The 16,423-nt window shown below is 44.3% G+C and overlaps 2 protein-coding genes across 3 annotated transcripts; one reads left to right on the plus strand and one right to left on the minus strand.

Annotated features, from left to right (window-relative positions):
• Positions 1 to 3,776: 3,776 nt before the first annotated feature.
• On the minus strand, positions 3,777 to 12,503 carry mfsd8l2 (major facilitator superfamily domain containing 8-like 2). 2 transcript variants are annotated; one of them, XM_037457073.2, is made up of 11 exons: positions 12,319 to 12,503; positions 11,930 to 12,115; positions 11,632 to 11,694; positions 11,407 to 11,526; positions 11,097 to 11,176; positions 10,381 to 10,642; positions 8,599 to 8,672; positions 8,038 to 8,251; positions 7,062 to 7,184; positions 6,760 to 6,890; positions 3,777 to 5,970 (listed from the first exon to the last, which is right to left on the minus strand). In XM_037457073.2, the coding sequence occupies exons 1-11, from the start codon at positions 12,392 to 12,394 to the stop codon at positions 5,890 to 5,892; spliced, it is 1,410 nt and encodes a 469-aa protein (XP_037312970.2). In that variant the 5' UTR covers positions 12,395 to 12,503; the 3' UTR covers positions 3,777 to 5,889. The 2 variants fall into 2 exon arrangements, 1 of the variants encoding a protein (XP_037312970.2); XR_005115941.2 differs by lacking the exons at positions 8,038 to 8,251; positions 8,599 to 8,672; positions 10,381 to 10,642; ... (3 more) ...; positions 11,930 to 12,115; positions 12,319 to 12,503 and adding an exon at positions 7,335 to 7,411 and having other exon boundaries at positions 3,777 to 7,184.
• Positions 12,504 to 14,144: 1,641 nt separating this feature from the next.
• Positions 14,145 to 16,214, plus strand: kcnmb3 (potassium calcium-activated channel subfamily M regulatory beta subunit 3). The gene is made up of 4 exons (XM_037458966.2): positions 14,145 to 14,230; positions 14,625 to 14,816; positions 15,076 to 15,256; positions 15,846 to 16,214. The coding sequence occupies exons 1-4, from the start codon at positions 14,145 to 14,147 to the stop codon at positions 16,212 to 16,214; spliced, it is 828 nt and encodes a 275-aa protein (XP_037314863.2).
• The last annotated feature ends 209 nt before the right edge of the window (positions 16,215 to 16,423 follow it).

Raw genomic sequence — 16,423 nt, forward strand, 5'->3', positions numbered from 1 at the left:
GGGGAGGTGTGCTTCTCTCTGAAGTGAGCGGTGGAGGTGGAAACCACAACACTGTCATAAATAGATTCCGGGGGCCAGCTCCAGCCACGTTCAAAAAGGTGTATATCATTTAATTGGCTGGATAAGACAACGATTTTTAATTTCCCCCGAGATGTTGGTTGCCAACTTTTGTTTTTACTCCGCAACGAAGAAGAACTCAGAGCAGTGCCAGGAATTTACAATGTTCTCTTTTCATTGGACTGCGCTGTGGGTTTCTCTTTTTTTTTCTCCTTGGAGAGCTCCACAGATTTTGGATTAATTATGGATGTTTGAATATCAACCCCGATAAAAGGGTCCTACTCGTCTGCGAACTTTAGTGTGTCTGCGCTCTGTCTCCTTCCACCTATCACGGCGTATGCTTTGGCACAGTGGACACACACTTACAGGTTCTCCCCTCTCCCCCCCCCCCTCTCTCTCTCTCTGCTTCCACCCCCCCTCCCTCCTTCACACAGACGGGCCATTGTGTGCGGGCACAGATGAGATTTGCATGCATGTTAGACTGGATTACACATGGAGGCTCTGGGAACCCGGACCCCTGTGGTCTCCCTCCACTGTTTGGGCCCAGATCCGTCAAACTCTCCTTTCAATCTGCAACTTCAAGCAGATCTCACAGCTTAATTGGCCTCCAGGATTGTGCACAATCTGAGGTTACATTTGCAGATTTTGGGTGAGTGAGAGAGAAAGATTTTGGTCTTATTTGCAGCTGGAATTTGTTTCAAAATCAATCTCGTGAACCCCCCTCCCCCCCATCGTATTTTAGAGGTCAGATCCATAGCTGGGGGAGATGAGAGTGCACGAACGGGTTAATCCTCTAAGTGATATGTATAATGAGAATGTTAATCCTTGATCTGAAGACGCTGTGTCTAAGAGGGTGGAGATTGGAGATAAGAGTAGCCAAATCTCCTTAAAAATAGCCGAGAACGCAATATCAATCTGCCAGGAGATGTAACAAGAAAGTGATGAAATGAATTTTAATGTTGTATGTCAATACTTTCCCTGATCATACTTGTATTTATGCATGTGAGCCTCTTTTGGTCAAACCCCTCCATCATCCATCAATGTATTTATAGTGGATTTGTTGACAACGAAAAAGCACTGAAGGGCCTGCAAACAGACAAGAAAAAGATTTCATTCTCAAAGCTTTTGTGTCTCATTACATTTATTCATACAAGCATTAAAGTAAATTGTCAAATACGTTTTTCTTTAAGCAGCTAAGCCCGACGGAGCCTCTGCTCAGCAGGATTATAAATGAGATAGGATTTAATATTGATCCTCGCCTGACCTCCTATGAAGTTCTCATCATTTTATAATATTCTTCTCACATGCTCTTAATGGGATCGATGAGCTCCCACATGTCCATTTGCACATAAACCTTGACCGACAACAAGCATGACCGTGCTTTTTTCGCCGCCACGGGGGGGGGGGGGGGGGGGGGGGGGGCGAGGGAGGGTGAGCTGAGACACAAGGGTCGATTGTTTACGTGATTTGTTTACTGCAGTCTGATCGTCTGCAACAGAAAATAAGAAGAGTTTCTTATTTTGCTTTGTTTCTCCGCGCAGCAGTTTGAACGGCCCCCAAATTCACCCATGAAAACCGCGCGTCCGTTTGAACAACTACGGCAATTTTAGCTCCATTGCGCTGTGAGCTTTGCTGAAATAACGCCACCTTCAAAGGGCCAGACCGTGAAATATTGGATAATTTTACCTCTCACTGGAACGAAACCAGTTGATGAGCAAATTTACTGTCTGCTCTGAGGCTCTTTGGTGCTGCTGCAGGAAGAAGAAGAAGAAGAAGAAGAAGAAAAACTCTCCCACTTTGCAAAGCAACACCAAGTTCACAAGCAAACCACATACCTGAACGCGGGGGCTAATTATCTGCATATATTTCCGCTGCTGTTACAATAGGCTGCAATCAATGAGCCAGGCTGCGTTTAAACACAGTGCTCGTTCAGGTCCCGAAGGAATTCACTTCACCAAGGCTCTAACATGAGTACGGGGGTGGATGGTCGGTGTGGGTGGAGGCAATTGATTCAATGTATCCGAGGCGATGCCTGACACACAGTGATGGGAGCTACAATAAATTCAGATGGGGGGGGGGGGGGGCTTCCTGAGTGACTGCAATATTTGTGCAAACCCCCCCCCCCCCCCCCCCCCCCAAGCACCACCATCACGTGTAATGAATCAAATCATTTGCCTCCCGGGCAGACAAGAGGTCTTTTTGAATCCAAAGCTGAACTGTGATTCATCGACAGGAGCCTGGTGCACGCCGTCCCTTCTCTTTGTCTTTTCTCTTTTCCCGCTCGCCTGTCAGCTCATTAGTCGCCCGTCTTTATATCGCCACAACGGTTACATTAAAACTCACAGCATTATGCCAGCACACAGACTTACTACTAAAAGACAATACTTTAAACTGTCACAAGATTGTAGCAACCCCCCCCCCCCCTCCGTTTGTGTGTCTGCACACGCACAGTGTTGGACTTGAGCCACACCCTGTCAATGACATCCAGAAGTCAGCAACAAAAACGGTGAAACAGTAAATCTTTAACTCGGTTGGCAGGAGACCAACACGCTGACGTCTATGTCAGGGATTTTTTAATGAATTGCCGCCATTGCAGAAACAAAATTACACCCTGAATAAATATATTCCTGTTAAATTAGATGTATTGATGAGTTGTAGGGATAAATCTTGCTGCACAGAGACTGGATGGCAGCAGGAGGAAGAAGAAAAAAAAAAGTGAATCATGTGAAATTGCTGGCGTGATTTCATCCTCGTTGCTGCTCCTCACCAGAGGATAACATCATCTATCATCTACGACCCATTAATGACCCAAGTCCAGCTACTGTGATGCCATCAGGAAGAGCAGATCCAGTCTGTACCCCTCCACCCACTAACATAATTGTTACACACTGGCTCCAGTCGAATGCTGTTTTCCTCTTTATGACCAATTACTTTTATCTCTGTTAGACTCCTCTCTCATTGCAGGCGATGCAAAACAGGGAAAACAGGCCCGGCTGAAGTTCCCTTTGATGAAAAGTGGATGCGTTCTACTAGTCACGGTGCACAAACTGGGGGTGTTTTTGGGGAGAAAAAAACTATATAACACTCAGCCTCATCCCAAATATGTTTCTCCTTCAGTTCGGGTGTAAAAACAAGAAATTGATTTCTGCAGCTTCCTACATTTTTGCCAAATATTTGCTAAACAGCTGTCCTCATTACCTCATGAAGCAGTCGCTCTCCGTCAAGAAACAAGAGACCACATTTTGAGCACCCTGCGTCTACATAGGAAACTTATATTTGTAGGGGAATGTGTTGTTCTCTCCCTTTTGTTCAATTCAGGGAACGTTTGTTCCATCATTGATGTCAAATATGGATAAAAAAGTGTTGCTTTTGTGTGTTTAATTTGATAAAACTTAATTTAACTTCAGGTTCCTTCTGCCTGTTTACATTGTCCATTATTTCCAGTGAGTGAATAACACTGACCATCATTGAGCGGTACTGTCCCCGTAAGTGGTCAAGCAATAACAAATGGACTATTTTAATACATGTGATAATGAAATGCTTTAAACCAGGCAGAGAATAGTGAAGCTTAACACTATGCCACACTGGATCCAAGCCCCTTTATCCAAGATTTATCAGAAACATGTAAATTTAAAGTTTGTGTTGCTTTAGGGCACCAATTTGTAGAAAGATAAACTCCTCGGGCTTGGTTAAATCTGCACCTACAACGCTTGAGGAGCAGCCTTGGATAAAGTGGACAAAGATGTTGTTCAGTGTTCACAGTTGAGTTTATTGTACAGCATCAAGCAGACAAAGAAAAGCACCTTACACTGAATAACTGTTAAACCAAGGCATTGTTCTGCACAGGGCCGACTTGAAGTTAGTATACAAATCCGACTGAGACATTTTAAATTCATGTAGTACTACAGCATCTGGATGCTTCCACTAGAGCTCTACTTTACCTTTATTTGTTCCACAACCACCCCCCTCCCAGCTAAACTGTACCTCCATAGTGACACATTTTGGCTGTCCTTTAAAACAAATAATTGTTGGCTGATGCATCAAATGGTTTTTCCGTGCATCCTTAAAATTTCATAAGTTGTGCGTCTGTGCCTACCTTTGGTATATTTAACATAAAAGCCCAAGGCCTTCTCTGCTTGTGCCCTTCGGGGGGGTTGCGTGCCGCCTCTATAGGCTGAAACGGAAGAGTAGTCAGAGCACGGCTGACTGCACTGATAAAGTCTTGTGTGTGAAAGCAGCATCATCACGATGTGGAGGAGAAGTTGTTGGTCCGGTACCACACAGAAAAACCTTTTTATGAGTTATATAACAAAGCTTTGATGCAATCTCTCTAAAAGGCCCTAAAATATATTTATTAGCATTTTGCTATTAGCGATGGGGTCCTATAAGAACGCACTATTTTCTGCCAAAGATTGAAGGATTTTTTGTCACGTCAGACATTTCTTTAATCAAATCATTCTTTCTCCAATGTATTTTTGCTGGTTGTTCCGGTTATCATTTTTACAGCCCTTTTTAAGACATTGATTCCAATTTAGTCGTGAATATTTAGCATTATAGATGAAAATGGAAGATTTGAATGCAACCGTTCAGGGGCTGTGAAATGCTTTTGGGTATTTAGGTTGTTGATTCTTGAAGAACACAGAAATAATCGTGCAGAAAAATAGAGTTTGTTCAATCAGAGTAAATTCAGGCTTGACCAGATTTCTGTTGCACCCTGTTATCTCCCTTAAAATGTCAAGTACCTGAATACGCTGATCAGAGCATGAAAGTACTTATATATATATTATATCCTTGAGTCTCAAAGATTAAAATTTCCATTTCAGGCAAAAAGCCTCTGGAAAGCCAAATATCACATGCTGGGTGTAGAAAACTGTAAAAGGTTACTGAGCCTTATCTGCAATTAAGCAAAAAGGCAGAGATTGGCCCAAACCAAACCATATACACTGAACAAAAGGAATCTACAATGCCTTGATGTTGCTTACTGCGCTCTCCTCTCAAGTGTAGCTCACAGCACATCCTAGAGGAGAACATAGGAAAAATCAGCTGACGATACACCTTGTCATCGTTTGAATTATGAATACAGGCAATTAAACTTTAAATCTCCCCAAAGTCAACGGAGAGAGAGCAGGCTAATTAACAAGTATTTGTCCAATTTGGTTTAATTCATGAGCTGCTCATTTGCACATTAGATATACAGGAATGTGCTCTGGGATAATGTCTATCACACATTTAGTCACATCCAAGGCTCTGTGTGAACACTAGAAATGCAGTTTTATGGCAACACTACAAATAAATATCACAAATTCTCTAAAGCTTCACTTTATTTGACCCTCTTCTTCTATGAGCTACACTGACACCGAGCTGCTTAGATGTTGACAACTCCACTTCTGCACCCATTGTGTCAACTGTTTCATTTCTTTTTTTGCAGGAAGAAAGGCGCGGGACAAGAAATGAAAAACTTGTTCATGGGTCACATGGAGATACAAAAAAACAGCTCTCATCAACACCTGGGAATATAAATAGTTCAGTTTATAAATAATTGCTTTCATCTTCAATTACGCCACTGAATATTCAATATGGGAGCAATGGTGCCCCCTTGTGTGAAGTATAATGGAGAGTCTGATAGGAAGCGCATTGAAGATTCTAATACCATCTGACAACTGACACAAAGTGCTTTTTACCTGTGTGATCACCTTTCTGACAGGTTCTGAGGTATTGTATTGGGGTTTGAACAATTCTATTCCACACTCATACAGTTTCCTCTGCAATGAGCATGGATGCTCTCTGAAGTCTTTCCACACACACACACACACACGCACACACACTGCAGCTCTATCCTCCGCTGTCAGAGCTCTGGGCGCTGTGCACGGCCCGGGGCTCGGTCAGGCGGCCGTAGGACAACACCGTCATGACCTGAGAGAAAGGAATAGCGTCACATGGCTTTAGAGGCTACAGTGATGAACAGAGGCTATCCAAAGACCTGCTGGGATGAGGATTTAACTGGCAAGTAGCCAGTGTTTTTTCATTTAGGCGTGTGAAAAACGCCCCACACCGCTCGATAGATTCTAATAGAGAAGGAACATACTGTACTGTGTAGGGTAGGAGGGGAGAAGCACTGTGATAGAGTATTTACTATGTCAATTCCAGCTCCTAATATACCTCCCTGCAGAAGCATAAATCAGATTTCTTACACGTTGGTACTTGTATTGATCAAACAAAATATAACATGTCAACGGTTGTGCTTTATAGGGGCTGGACGATGGATTTGAAATGAAAAACTACAGTCAGGAGAAGCTTTGCAAGCAGCTAACATTCAGTCGCTCTTTGTTAACACAATATATTTTGTTAATTAACCATATTATTCTATAATAGTTGAGTGTTTGTAGGATTCATAAAAAAATTAGGCAGATTTTGGTCTCTTTTCATGATCTTAAATACACTATTCAAGAAAGTAATTAAGCCTTTTCCTCACTGCTGTTAAAAGACTTAACACAAAGTGTTAGGTAAGGTAAAGGATGCTTAGGTGGTTGTATTGGCATTTCATTAAGAACAAAAGACAGCTTGCCATTTGATCAATCCCAGTCTAAGTGCAGCGCTAAGCTCACAGTATGCAGGCTCCAACTATTGCAAACATGACAATTGTTTCATTCTTACCCATTTTCTATCTATACGGACGCTGTTTGTTAACTGTGCTCTACTTACTGTGATCATTACGAGAAGAGCTAGCATCATGCCCAACATTATGTACAAATTATTGGTGAGTCCTCCAGCCCACAAAGGACCCAAGATGGTGGCCAGACCCCCAACTGAGCGTCTAACACCTTGGCTGAATCCTTTTGGTAAAGCGTCAAAGAATAAGGAGAAGTCATTTTTCTCATACAACTGAAATATGGCACGTAAGAAAAAAAAAGCACGTATAACTGTTTCTTTGCATCACATATGCTGAGCAACAATCTGTTGTTTGAATATGTTGGATGGTGTAAACAGCAGTAAAGGGAGCCAACCTTGTGTTTTCTCGGCAGTGACTTTGGAGAAGAGAGACACCTGAGACACGGCCACGAAGGGAAGCCCGAGCAGCTGCAGAAACACTCCGATGATGAAACTCGACAGCTCCCATCCATATCCACCTGGCAGGATTGCAAAGATAACACGCCGGCATCAGGCCTATTGAATTATTTCATTCCTCCCCAACGCTACATGGAACATATTATTAAACAATTTCATTTACTGACTGCAATGTAACTTGTGCCCCCTGCAAACATCAAATCAATACATACTATTAGATCCCTCAGCTGTTAAATTATTTGGAAAGAATCTATATTTTAGCCGATTCGTGAGGGTTAAGGACTCAAAGTCTGCATCGGATCTTGTTTTTTCGTTTTCCATCCCTCCTTCTCTCCGTTTTTAGGTTCCTTGCTCAAACGGGTTGGCATCACTTGCGATGGCTCCATGTGAAAGCTAAACCACTGCCAAGCTGGCAGCTACTCCATATTTGTTCTGTGCTGCTCTGCAACATGCACATGTTCGCGTGAATGTATGTGCCCACTCCATTTTTGGATGTTCCTGCAGCCTCTAATAATCCAAATGATCATTTTGTATGAATGATTCTAAAAAAATGTTTTTATCTTGGTGGTATTTCTAACTTTGAGTTGTAATGCACTTGTTTGGCTGTTATAACTGTAACTGCAGCAAATAGCAAACAAAAGTAGGATACTGTCTAGCAAATAGCCTTTTGGTCTAATTAGATTACTGTAATCCTTTTAGATTTACTCAGGCACTCCCCAGCTCCAGCACCTGCCACTAGTAATCATAGTGATAAACGTGACCAGCCGCTACAGACGCGGAGCCAACGTGAACATACAGGATCCAGTTTGCCTGCATGATATAATCCAAAGTGACCCGATATATGACGGCTCCGAGGACCGTGTTTTGCCCTGGTTTCGGTGTTTGTGTGTGTGTTTTTCCCGGACGGGTCAGCACCTCGGGGGTTGCAGAGGAAGACGAGGCACCAGATACAAGCGATGCAGCAGATGACCAGGCCCGCGGCCAGGACCACGCGGTCGGCCACCCTCCTGCTCAGCCATCGCACAAAGAAGAAGCCCAGGATGACCTCCACCCCGCACAGGCTGTACATCAGGCTGTTGCTCAGCTCGCCAAAGCCGAAGAGGCGCTGCGTCATGGGAGTCACCATGGTCTGAGGGATTTTAGAGAGGGATTGTACGTAGGTTAGACAGAGGGATTCTGTCAGGCAAAACATTGACCTTTTAAATCCTTAAATGAAGCTTTATTTAGTACCGATCAAAAGAAGAAGTTTAATGACACCTCTCCATGTGTCATGTGTCTGGGACCCGAGACTGATTACGCATCAGTTACACTTTGAGTGTTGAGTGGTACTTGATTATTTTCTCAAAGTAACAGCGAGTCTTTGCAAGAGAGGCCTGGATTGATGCAGCCTGGATGAGACTCGGGGTAAAATAGTGTGACACTGTGTGAAATGCTTGGAAAAGCCGGCTGATGGATATCAACGGTAGCTGCTCTCACCTCCAGCGCTGTCTGATTGAAGAGAGTGATGAACTGAGCCGTGAGGAGAACAACCACCTCCTCTCTCAGGAGCTCTGCGGAGGGAGAGAGGGGAGGGAGCAGAAAATCATAAAGCCAGCTCAAGTGGTGCCATTGAATGGAAAGTTTCAACCGGCAGAAGAAGGGTAAATCGTAATCTGAAGGTCATCAGACAGAAAGAGGCAGGTGGGATGAGTCGTGTCTTTTTCTAGAAGTAAGTGGGGGTTGGAAACATGATCACAAGAAAAAATGATATGTTTGTAATAATTATAATAATTATTATTCTTATGTATGCACACAAATTCCAAAGTTTGATAACAGCTTTTCCCGGAACAAAACCCCCGTATTGACTTGGAGAGAAGTAAAAATGAGCTGGGCGTGCTGCTAAATTTGGAAGAATGCACCAGATGGCTCGAGGAACGGCTTGATATTGCAGTGTGGGATCTGCTATGGTTCATTTCTCTCTGTTCAGGGTTATTGATGTGATTTCATTTTTGTGACGACTGCATTACAGTGTAAAAAATGGTTGTTTATATTAATGCTATGCAGTGAATTGTATGTGTGCGTATTTACAAGTGCTATGTAGGCACAGGTTGGTTGAAATACATCATATCTAAATGGGCTCTGATTTGGTTTATTTCAACAATGTTTTTACATTATAAAAACAGCTGGGTTCGAGTCGAGTCCAACAACAACTTCCACGATGCCACTTGATAATGTCTTTCATTTGACCCACACAACTCTCTGCAAGCTGAATACAAAGCTTGAGCCGGCCGCTTGCCTATGCGTGAGGACTGCGAACATCTGCAAACATCGATGCTCTGTCCAAAAGAAACAAAATCAGCCGCATAGCTTGTTTGTTTTGTTTGTTTAGTCTGGAATGACTAAGAAACATTATAACATTATTCCTGCGAACAATGAATAAATACTCTATCAAGTTTCAATGATTCTTCAGCTATACAAAAAATGATGTGGAGGTTGTTTAACTGTGATTTTTTTTAGCGTTATTGGGGGGGCCCGGGATGATTTTCAAGGTTAAAAACAATGTTTGAATGAATGAATTCCGTCCAACAGCTAACAGACGCTTTGACAGCATGTGCAAAAGCTGCAGACCTCCTATTTCTGATCGCCAGTTTCTGGTGTTGTCAATTGGAACAATTCCAACAGGAATCAATGAGAAGAATGTGGACCACATTATCAATTCTTTCTCCATTTCATCCACAAGCCGACCGCAGCAACCCAGTCAATAAGAAACAAAGACTACTGTCCATCCCTTTGGCACATCCTCAAAGAGTCGATCGATTTGGAGGTTTCACACAAAAACAGCGCATAGAAAGCGTTAATCAATAACGGCACACTATCACTGCTTGCATCCCATGTAAACCTGCTGTGACACTAATCCAATAGGACACGTGACATCATGCATATACATGCACCCTCATAACAAGTCCAATCAATACACAGGGAATATGATCTGACATGCCGCACAGGACTCCTCAGAGAGGCCTGAAGAATGGAAAGTGTGTGTGCATGTGTGTGCATGTGTGTGCATGTGTGTGTGTGCGTGTGCGTGCGTGTGTGTGTGCGTGTGCGTGCGTGTGTGTGCGCGTGTGTGTGCGTGCGCGCATGCGAGGAAATCAATGGAGCTGATACCAAACATGTGCATTGCCAGTGACGCCTCGTCCAACCTGAACAACAACAAAAAAAGGCAGAGGAGAGATGACAGACATTGTAGGGAACAGCTGGTCGACCCTGCTCGCTCACCTCGGCAGGTGCCGAGAATCGAAGCGCCGCGGACGGGCCGCATCCCAGAAGAGGTGGAGGCCTCCAATTGGTCGGCGTTAACGGCTCTGTAGGTGGGCAGGGGCTCCTCGTCAGAACCAATCAGCGGCACCTCTTCCTCGTCGCCAGCCTCCCGTTTCATCTCGAGCATCGCCGTGCCCTCCTCTGAGCCGATGGGTGGTACGTCCCGGTATAGAGCCAGGATGGCGAACTGGAGCAGCACCCACAACAGGCACATGAAGATCTGAGAGGAAGGACGAAGAAGATTAAACGGGCCCTTAATTATTTATTTATTTGTACAACATCAAAATCCGAAGAGATCCCCGGAGAGATAAAGCGTTTGATGTGTGAAGGACGCTGTTAGAGGCATAATGTAACCTGGCACAGTGTAACACGGAGAGACACATATTGGCAAATTATGTGGAATAATGGAATGTAAGAGCTTTGTTATATCTCATTTAGGTTGAAACTGTTCTACAGGTGTGCTATTCGGAGACCCGTGAGCTGGAAAATAGATCGATTTGTTACGGGCTCGAGTATTGCTGCTGGCGTTTTTTGTATTCTTCTACAAAGAAGATAAAAGAAGACGTGTGAGCTAAGAGGAGTGCAGAATGTAGAGCGACTGTTTCTAAAGGTTGTTTCTGTATTCATGAGGCTTTCAAAGAACCTTAGATTACTTATTATCTGGATGCTGTTACCCCAGGAGATGTATATTTGTTCACAACAAAAGGCCCCAGTTTGAAATCACACAGCCGTAGGAACAGGTTGAATGCCGGCCCTGGAGACACATGGAGAAGAACTTTAAAGAGGAGATGGATCGAGAACAGAGGATGTGTGGAGATAGAAACCTCCACCTCGTTGAACGTTTCCTTCTCACAGTCGAAAACTCAACATCAAAGCAGACATCACACCATCCCCTGTGTCTGATATTTCTGAGAAGACAGAGGAAGCGGAGGCGGGTGAAATGAGACCCTCTCTCTTTGGTAAGATGAAGGGGGAGAAACTGACCCACGAGGAGGCCGGCCTGTCGACAGGCCATGATGGCCGCGAAGATGCCGGCGCGCTCCTCCGGCTTGGTGCTGCGCGTCAGGAAACCAAAGATGGAGGAGCCCGCTCCCGCGCCGACACCTGAGGCGGGGAACAGCATCTTCGTGTTACACCTGGTGCGGATATACAGCGAGTGCTTTTGGGTGTCTTTTTGTGAGATGCGTGCAAGGTGAGCGAGTGTGTCACCTGCCACGAGACGACTGGATATCAACAGCCACTTTGAGTACCCAATAAAATACATGAAGTTCCCTGAGGACAAATAAAGACAGAATAAATCCTGCTGAAAAACGCTGTGTAAAGCAAACGCTTAACTTAAAGGTTGTGATTGAAATATTCAAAGCATGAAAATACTGTATAAGCATGTAACAAATCCATTTGACCTATGTGTCAAGGTAACAACCATAGCGCATCACACATTCAGTGTAAACAAGGAGAAGAAATGTCCTGGGCCCGAGACATTTCCCTTGGTGGTTTGATTACTCACCGGCAATCTCAAAAAGATTGGAGAAAAGGACGATGGACTTTGTAGTTTGGCTCCGATCTGACCACAACCCAAAAAGCGGGCCTGTGAGCAGCCCGCTCAGGCTGAAGGCCGACAGACCCAGGCCCAAGAAGTAAGGGGGGGCCTCTAAAATCTCGAGATACTTCCATATTGTGGGCAGGATGACGGCTGAGGCCACCAGAGAAGCAGGGAGGAAGGCGAGTGAGGAGGAAAACGAGGGGTAATGTGTAAATAATGAGCCTTGTTTACTCACACAGAAAATGAATATATTTTGTGATGCGTGCTTAAAGCCTAACTGCCAGGCAGATTCGGCTATAATGAGACCATTATCTTACGTTGTTTGGTCCGTAAAGACGCAATCATGAACTTACCGTACTCAATGCCGTTCAGCATAAATATCAATCCAATTGTAAGAAAAGTTAGATTCCTCTTTTGGAGATTATCCATTGTGCTCAGCGACTTGCTGCCCTTTCATACATTAACCTCTGACTGCACATGTTGTTTAAAATCTTGTACAGCGGCATCATCAGATGACAGGAAACACTGTGCATTCAATTAGTACAACTCGCTGGCTCGGATTATCCCAGGAATGCCACATCAGAATGAGCAGTGCAAACAACACAGTCCAGGGAGGTTATCGCAGTAGTTTCCATCCAGGCACTTATGTTGAGGAGGAAATTCAGTTTGAGTCAGGTCCACAGCCCAGGAGAGAGCTGTGAGCCTCAGTGTCAAGGCAAGGTCTCAGGTTACCAGGTGAGGGAAAGTACACTGTAAAAGAAAACCTTAAAGAAAGGTCAAACCACTGGCAGCTTGAAAAGTTTATATTATACTTTCATTTTTTAAAAATGCATTGTATTTGATGTAATAAAAATGTTGAGATACAGAATTACAGAGTTTGACTATAAAAGTACAATACAGTTTACCTTCAAAATGATAAGTAATGTGGACATAAACCTTTATATAATAAGATAGAAATTCAATTTGAAATAAGTATCATTATTGTACATTTTTATGTAATTTAAGAAAAAAAGATAAATAATAGTCAATTTTCTGTAAAGAAAATTAGAAAGAAATCTAATTTGTTATTATTAGCATAAAACCTGAAACGCGTTGTGTTACTCATTTACAGATTAAATCTGTGAGTAGAGTATTGGATATAATAAAAAATTAAAAAAACTACAGTAAAAATGTAGAGCTATTTCCTGTCAAATTAGGATTGTCTTTTACAGTGTACACTGCGCTTCATGCATTTTTTATTTTGTTTTCTTGTGTTTCATCAAAAGCACTTCATGCAGACAGTGAAGACGTTATTGTAGACCACGCATGTGAATAACTTTATTGTTCCAAAATATGTTGCCTCACACACTGTAATGAAAAACATCCAGGGTTCAAAATATATCTGATAGACTGTAATTACATTTTTAGATTAGATGCCCTATTCCCCTCCAAAAATAATGCTCTTTTGTATTCAACACTGAATAAATTAGGTGTGACATTGCTCTCCGTTTAATGAATAGTGGGCTTGATTCTCAAGCTGCAGTCGTGTTCCAAGCCTTGGGCTTGTTTTATTAAACTCAACTGTCACCAAGTTAATACCTCCATATGTTTTTCCTGCAGCTCATGAATAATTCAATGAGTTTGAATCGTTTGAATAACACATATAAACTTGCTCTCTGCACAATGCGAGGGGTTTTCAGCTCGACGGGGCCAGCAGCGTGATAAAATGATCAAAGCACATACGTGCTTGGGTCGGTAGCTGTTGGTGTAAAGAAGGTTGATCTTTTTCGACCACGTGCTGTCACGGGCCGTTTCATTCAGGGAAGGACAATAACCAACAAGAAGGGATTCATTCTGCTTTCCCGGGACAAACTGCTTCGTGCAGCTGAGCCTCCGGGGCCCACTGAGAGGCCATTAGCATCCTCCCTGGCTTACTGTACCTGTGGGGGTTTCTATAGAAACACACAGGAGGGTGGAAGCTGTTGAAGCGCTCACCTCTGAGCCTCTGTAAACAACGGGACGCCTCCCTGTGAATCTGAACTGCAATCTGGTTCTCTCAGTCGCCGTGCTTCATCAGAGACACAAGATGATCAGCTGTTGACAAAAAAAAGAGGGGCATTTGACCTTCAGAGAGGGAGGAGAGCTGGTTGGGCGGACTCACACACTCGGGAGCGGCAGGAGGCCCGAGATAGGATTGGGTATGTTCGTGAACACAGCTTCTCCCCGGAGGTCTTTCACCATCCCCATCAGCATCACCCTGCAGGGTGCCCGCAGGAGGCAGACACGGTAAGAGAAGGACCATCGACCGTACGGAAAGTCTTAAAACTCAACTGTTGTGAAACCCTTAAGTGAAGTCTCAACAAACCTCAAAATTCTGATTTTAGAGTCAATTTAGTCTCAACCTGGAGTGATCTATTTGACAAAATATTATTTGATAAGGTCATCAAGGTTATTAACTGTGGCTATGGAGTTTTAAAAACTAAATTCCACTCTTTAAACATTGCTTTTATGTAGAAAAAGAAAGTGAATGCGGATCATTTCAGCCCTGAAGGGAATCGCATTAAAAGAATAGAAAATGAAGGAAACGGACCAAATCATAATACGTGTCAAAAACAAAATTTGACGAAAATAAAATGTGTGTGTGTGTGTGTGTGTGTGTGTGTGTGTGTGTGAGACACAGGGAGCTGCTTCACACAGCTCAGGAGCAGGAGTGGAGTAGAGGCGGGGGGGGCCGCGGGGGGCAGCGAGCTCGGATGGCAGCGTCGAGCGCCGGGGAGGACAGAGCCGTCCTGCTGGGCTTCGCCATGATGGCCTTCTCCGTGCTCATGTTCTTTGTGGTCGGCATCACTGTGGTCAGACCTTATGTGAACAGGTGCACTGTGGTATGGTCAGCTGATGTAGACGTGTCATGTGATAGACAGGGTAACTTGCAGCGTGAGATGATGCAACTAGCGCCGCAACTGGTTATTGCTCAAATAGATTCACCGGGGATCCTTCTTCTGGGTTGTTTTGATAAAAAAAAATGGACTGAAGATATTACATTTATAATATTATCAAATGAAAAAAAAGATGTTACATTAACGAAGGAAGCTCTGGCTGGGATGCATCCGAATGCTGCTCTTTTGTTCCAGTGACTGGGAGGAGGAGGAGGAGGCCGCCTGCGTGCTGCTGCAGGCCGACATCCTGGAGGAGTGGGTGGACTGCAGAGGTGTGAGCACTGTACCTTGCCTCAGGGTTACGGTCAACCTCACTAAGTCCAATAAGAGGGCTTTCCTCCACTTTGACGAGGAGTCAGTCCTGCTCACTCCGGAGGTAGGGATTAATGGCTCTGCGTTCCAGGGTAAAGGTTCGGACTTAAAGGCTCATGAGCACCGCATTTGAATCTGCTTCACACCAGGTGGGCTTCCTGCAGGTGACTTTAAGGACCTGGAGGAGTGGGTTTGAGCACAAAGACTTGAGTACTATGACTATGCACTACAGTGCAGTGGATCCTAACGTTGCTTGTTCAGGTCACCAAGTCATCCATGTGTTTCCATCGATGACTTGAATAAGTTTCCATATTAGACATCCAGGCAGGTGACTTGAGGAAGCACCTGAGAAAGAGTTTGAGGGCGAAAAGCTGCACTGAACACGATGACAGCTGGGAAAACTACTCTGATTCCCGCACCCTTGTGAATAAGCCAGCATATTATCAGGAGACACTCGCACGCTGCACTTTTGCTCCATTCAGAGGAATTGTATTAAACATATTCTTCAGAGCAGCAAATGGAGGCTAGGAAAGGATGTTCTTTAAAAAGAAAAAGAAAAGTGCAGCTCGTCTCCCTGATTGCAATCAGTGCTGCACACTGAAACAAGCAGGTCACTCGATGACGATGAATCGTATCCTCTCTCTCTCTCTCAGTGCTTCTACGTGCCCAAATGTCAAACGGACAGAGCCAAACTTCAGGACGAGGTGCTGAAGTTGAAAGACAGCTTGGACACCCAGCTGGGGAGCGCATCGTCTTGCTTCACAGACCCGGCGAGGCACCCCGGGGACGTCATCCTGAGCAGGAAGTACACCTTAAAGGAAGCCCTGTTTGCGTCGCTGTGGCCCTGCCTGATGCTGGCCGGCGGAGCCCTGCTGCTGGGCCTCGTGAGGCTGACACAGTGCTTGGACCACCTCTCCTCCGAGATGCGCAGTGGGGCCGCGGCGGGCCGGCTGACCTCGCTGTACACTCAGGGCAAACTGTACCGAATGCTGCGGCCATCCGCCACGCAGTCTCCGCCATGACACAGCCAGCGTATGTGTGTGTGTGTGTAACGGATAGAAGAGCAAGAGGGTGTGTGCAATGTTATGAGGAAATATGCATGTACAGCATTATACGGACTTGTTAAAGGGAGCAGAAGAACTGCACTAAAATAAAAAGTAGGATGGTAGGTTTGTAAAGCAGGGTTATTGATATTAAATAATAGTAATCGTAGTGTCAATGTCCTTGAAAG

The sequence above is a fragment of the Pungitius pungitius genome, chromosome 15 (assembly GCF_949316345.1).
Source record: "Pungitius pungitius chromosome 15, fPunPun2.1, whole genome shotgun sequence".
Classification (NCBI taxonomy): domain Eukaryota; kingdom Metazoa; phylum Chordata; class Actinopteri; order Perciformes; family Gasterosteidae; genus Pungitius; species Pungitius pungitius.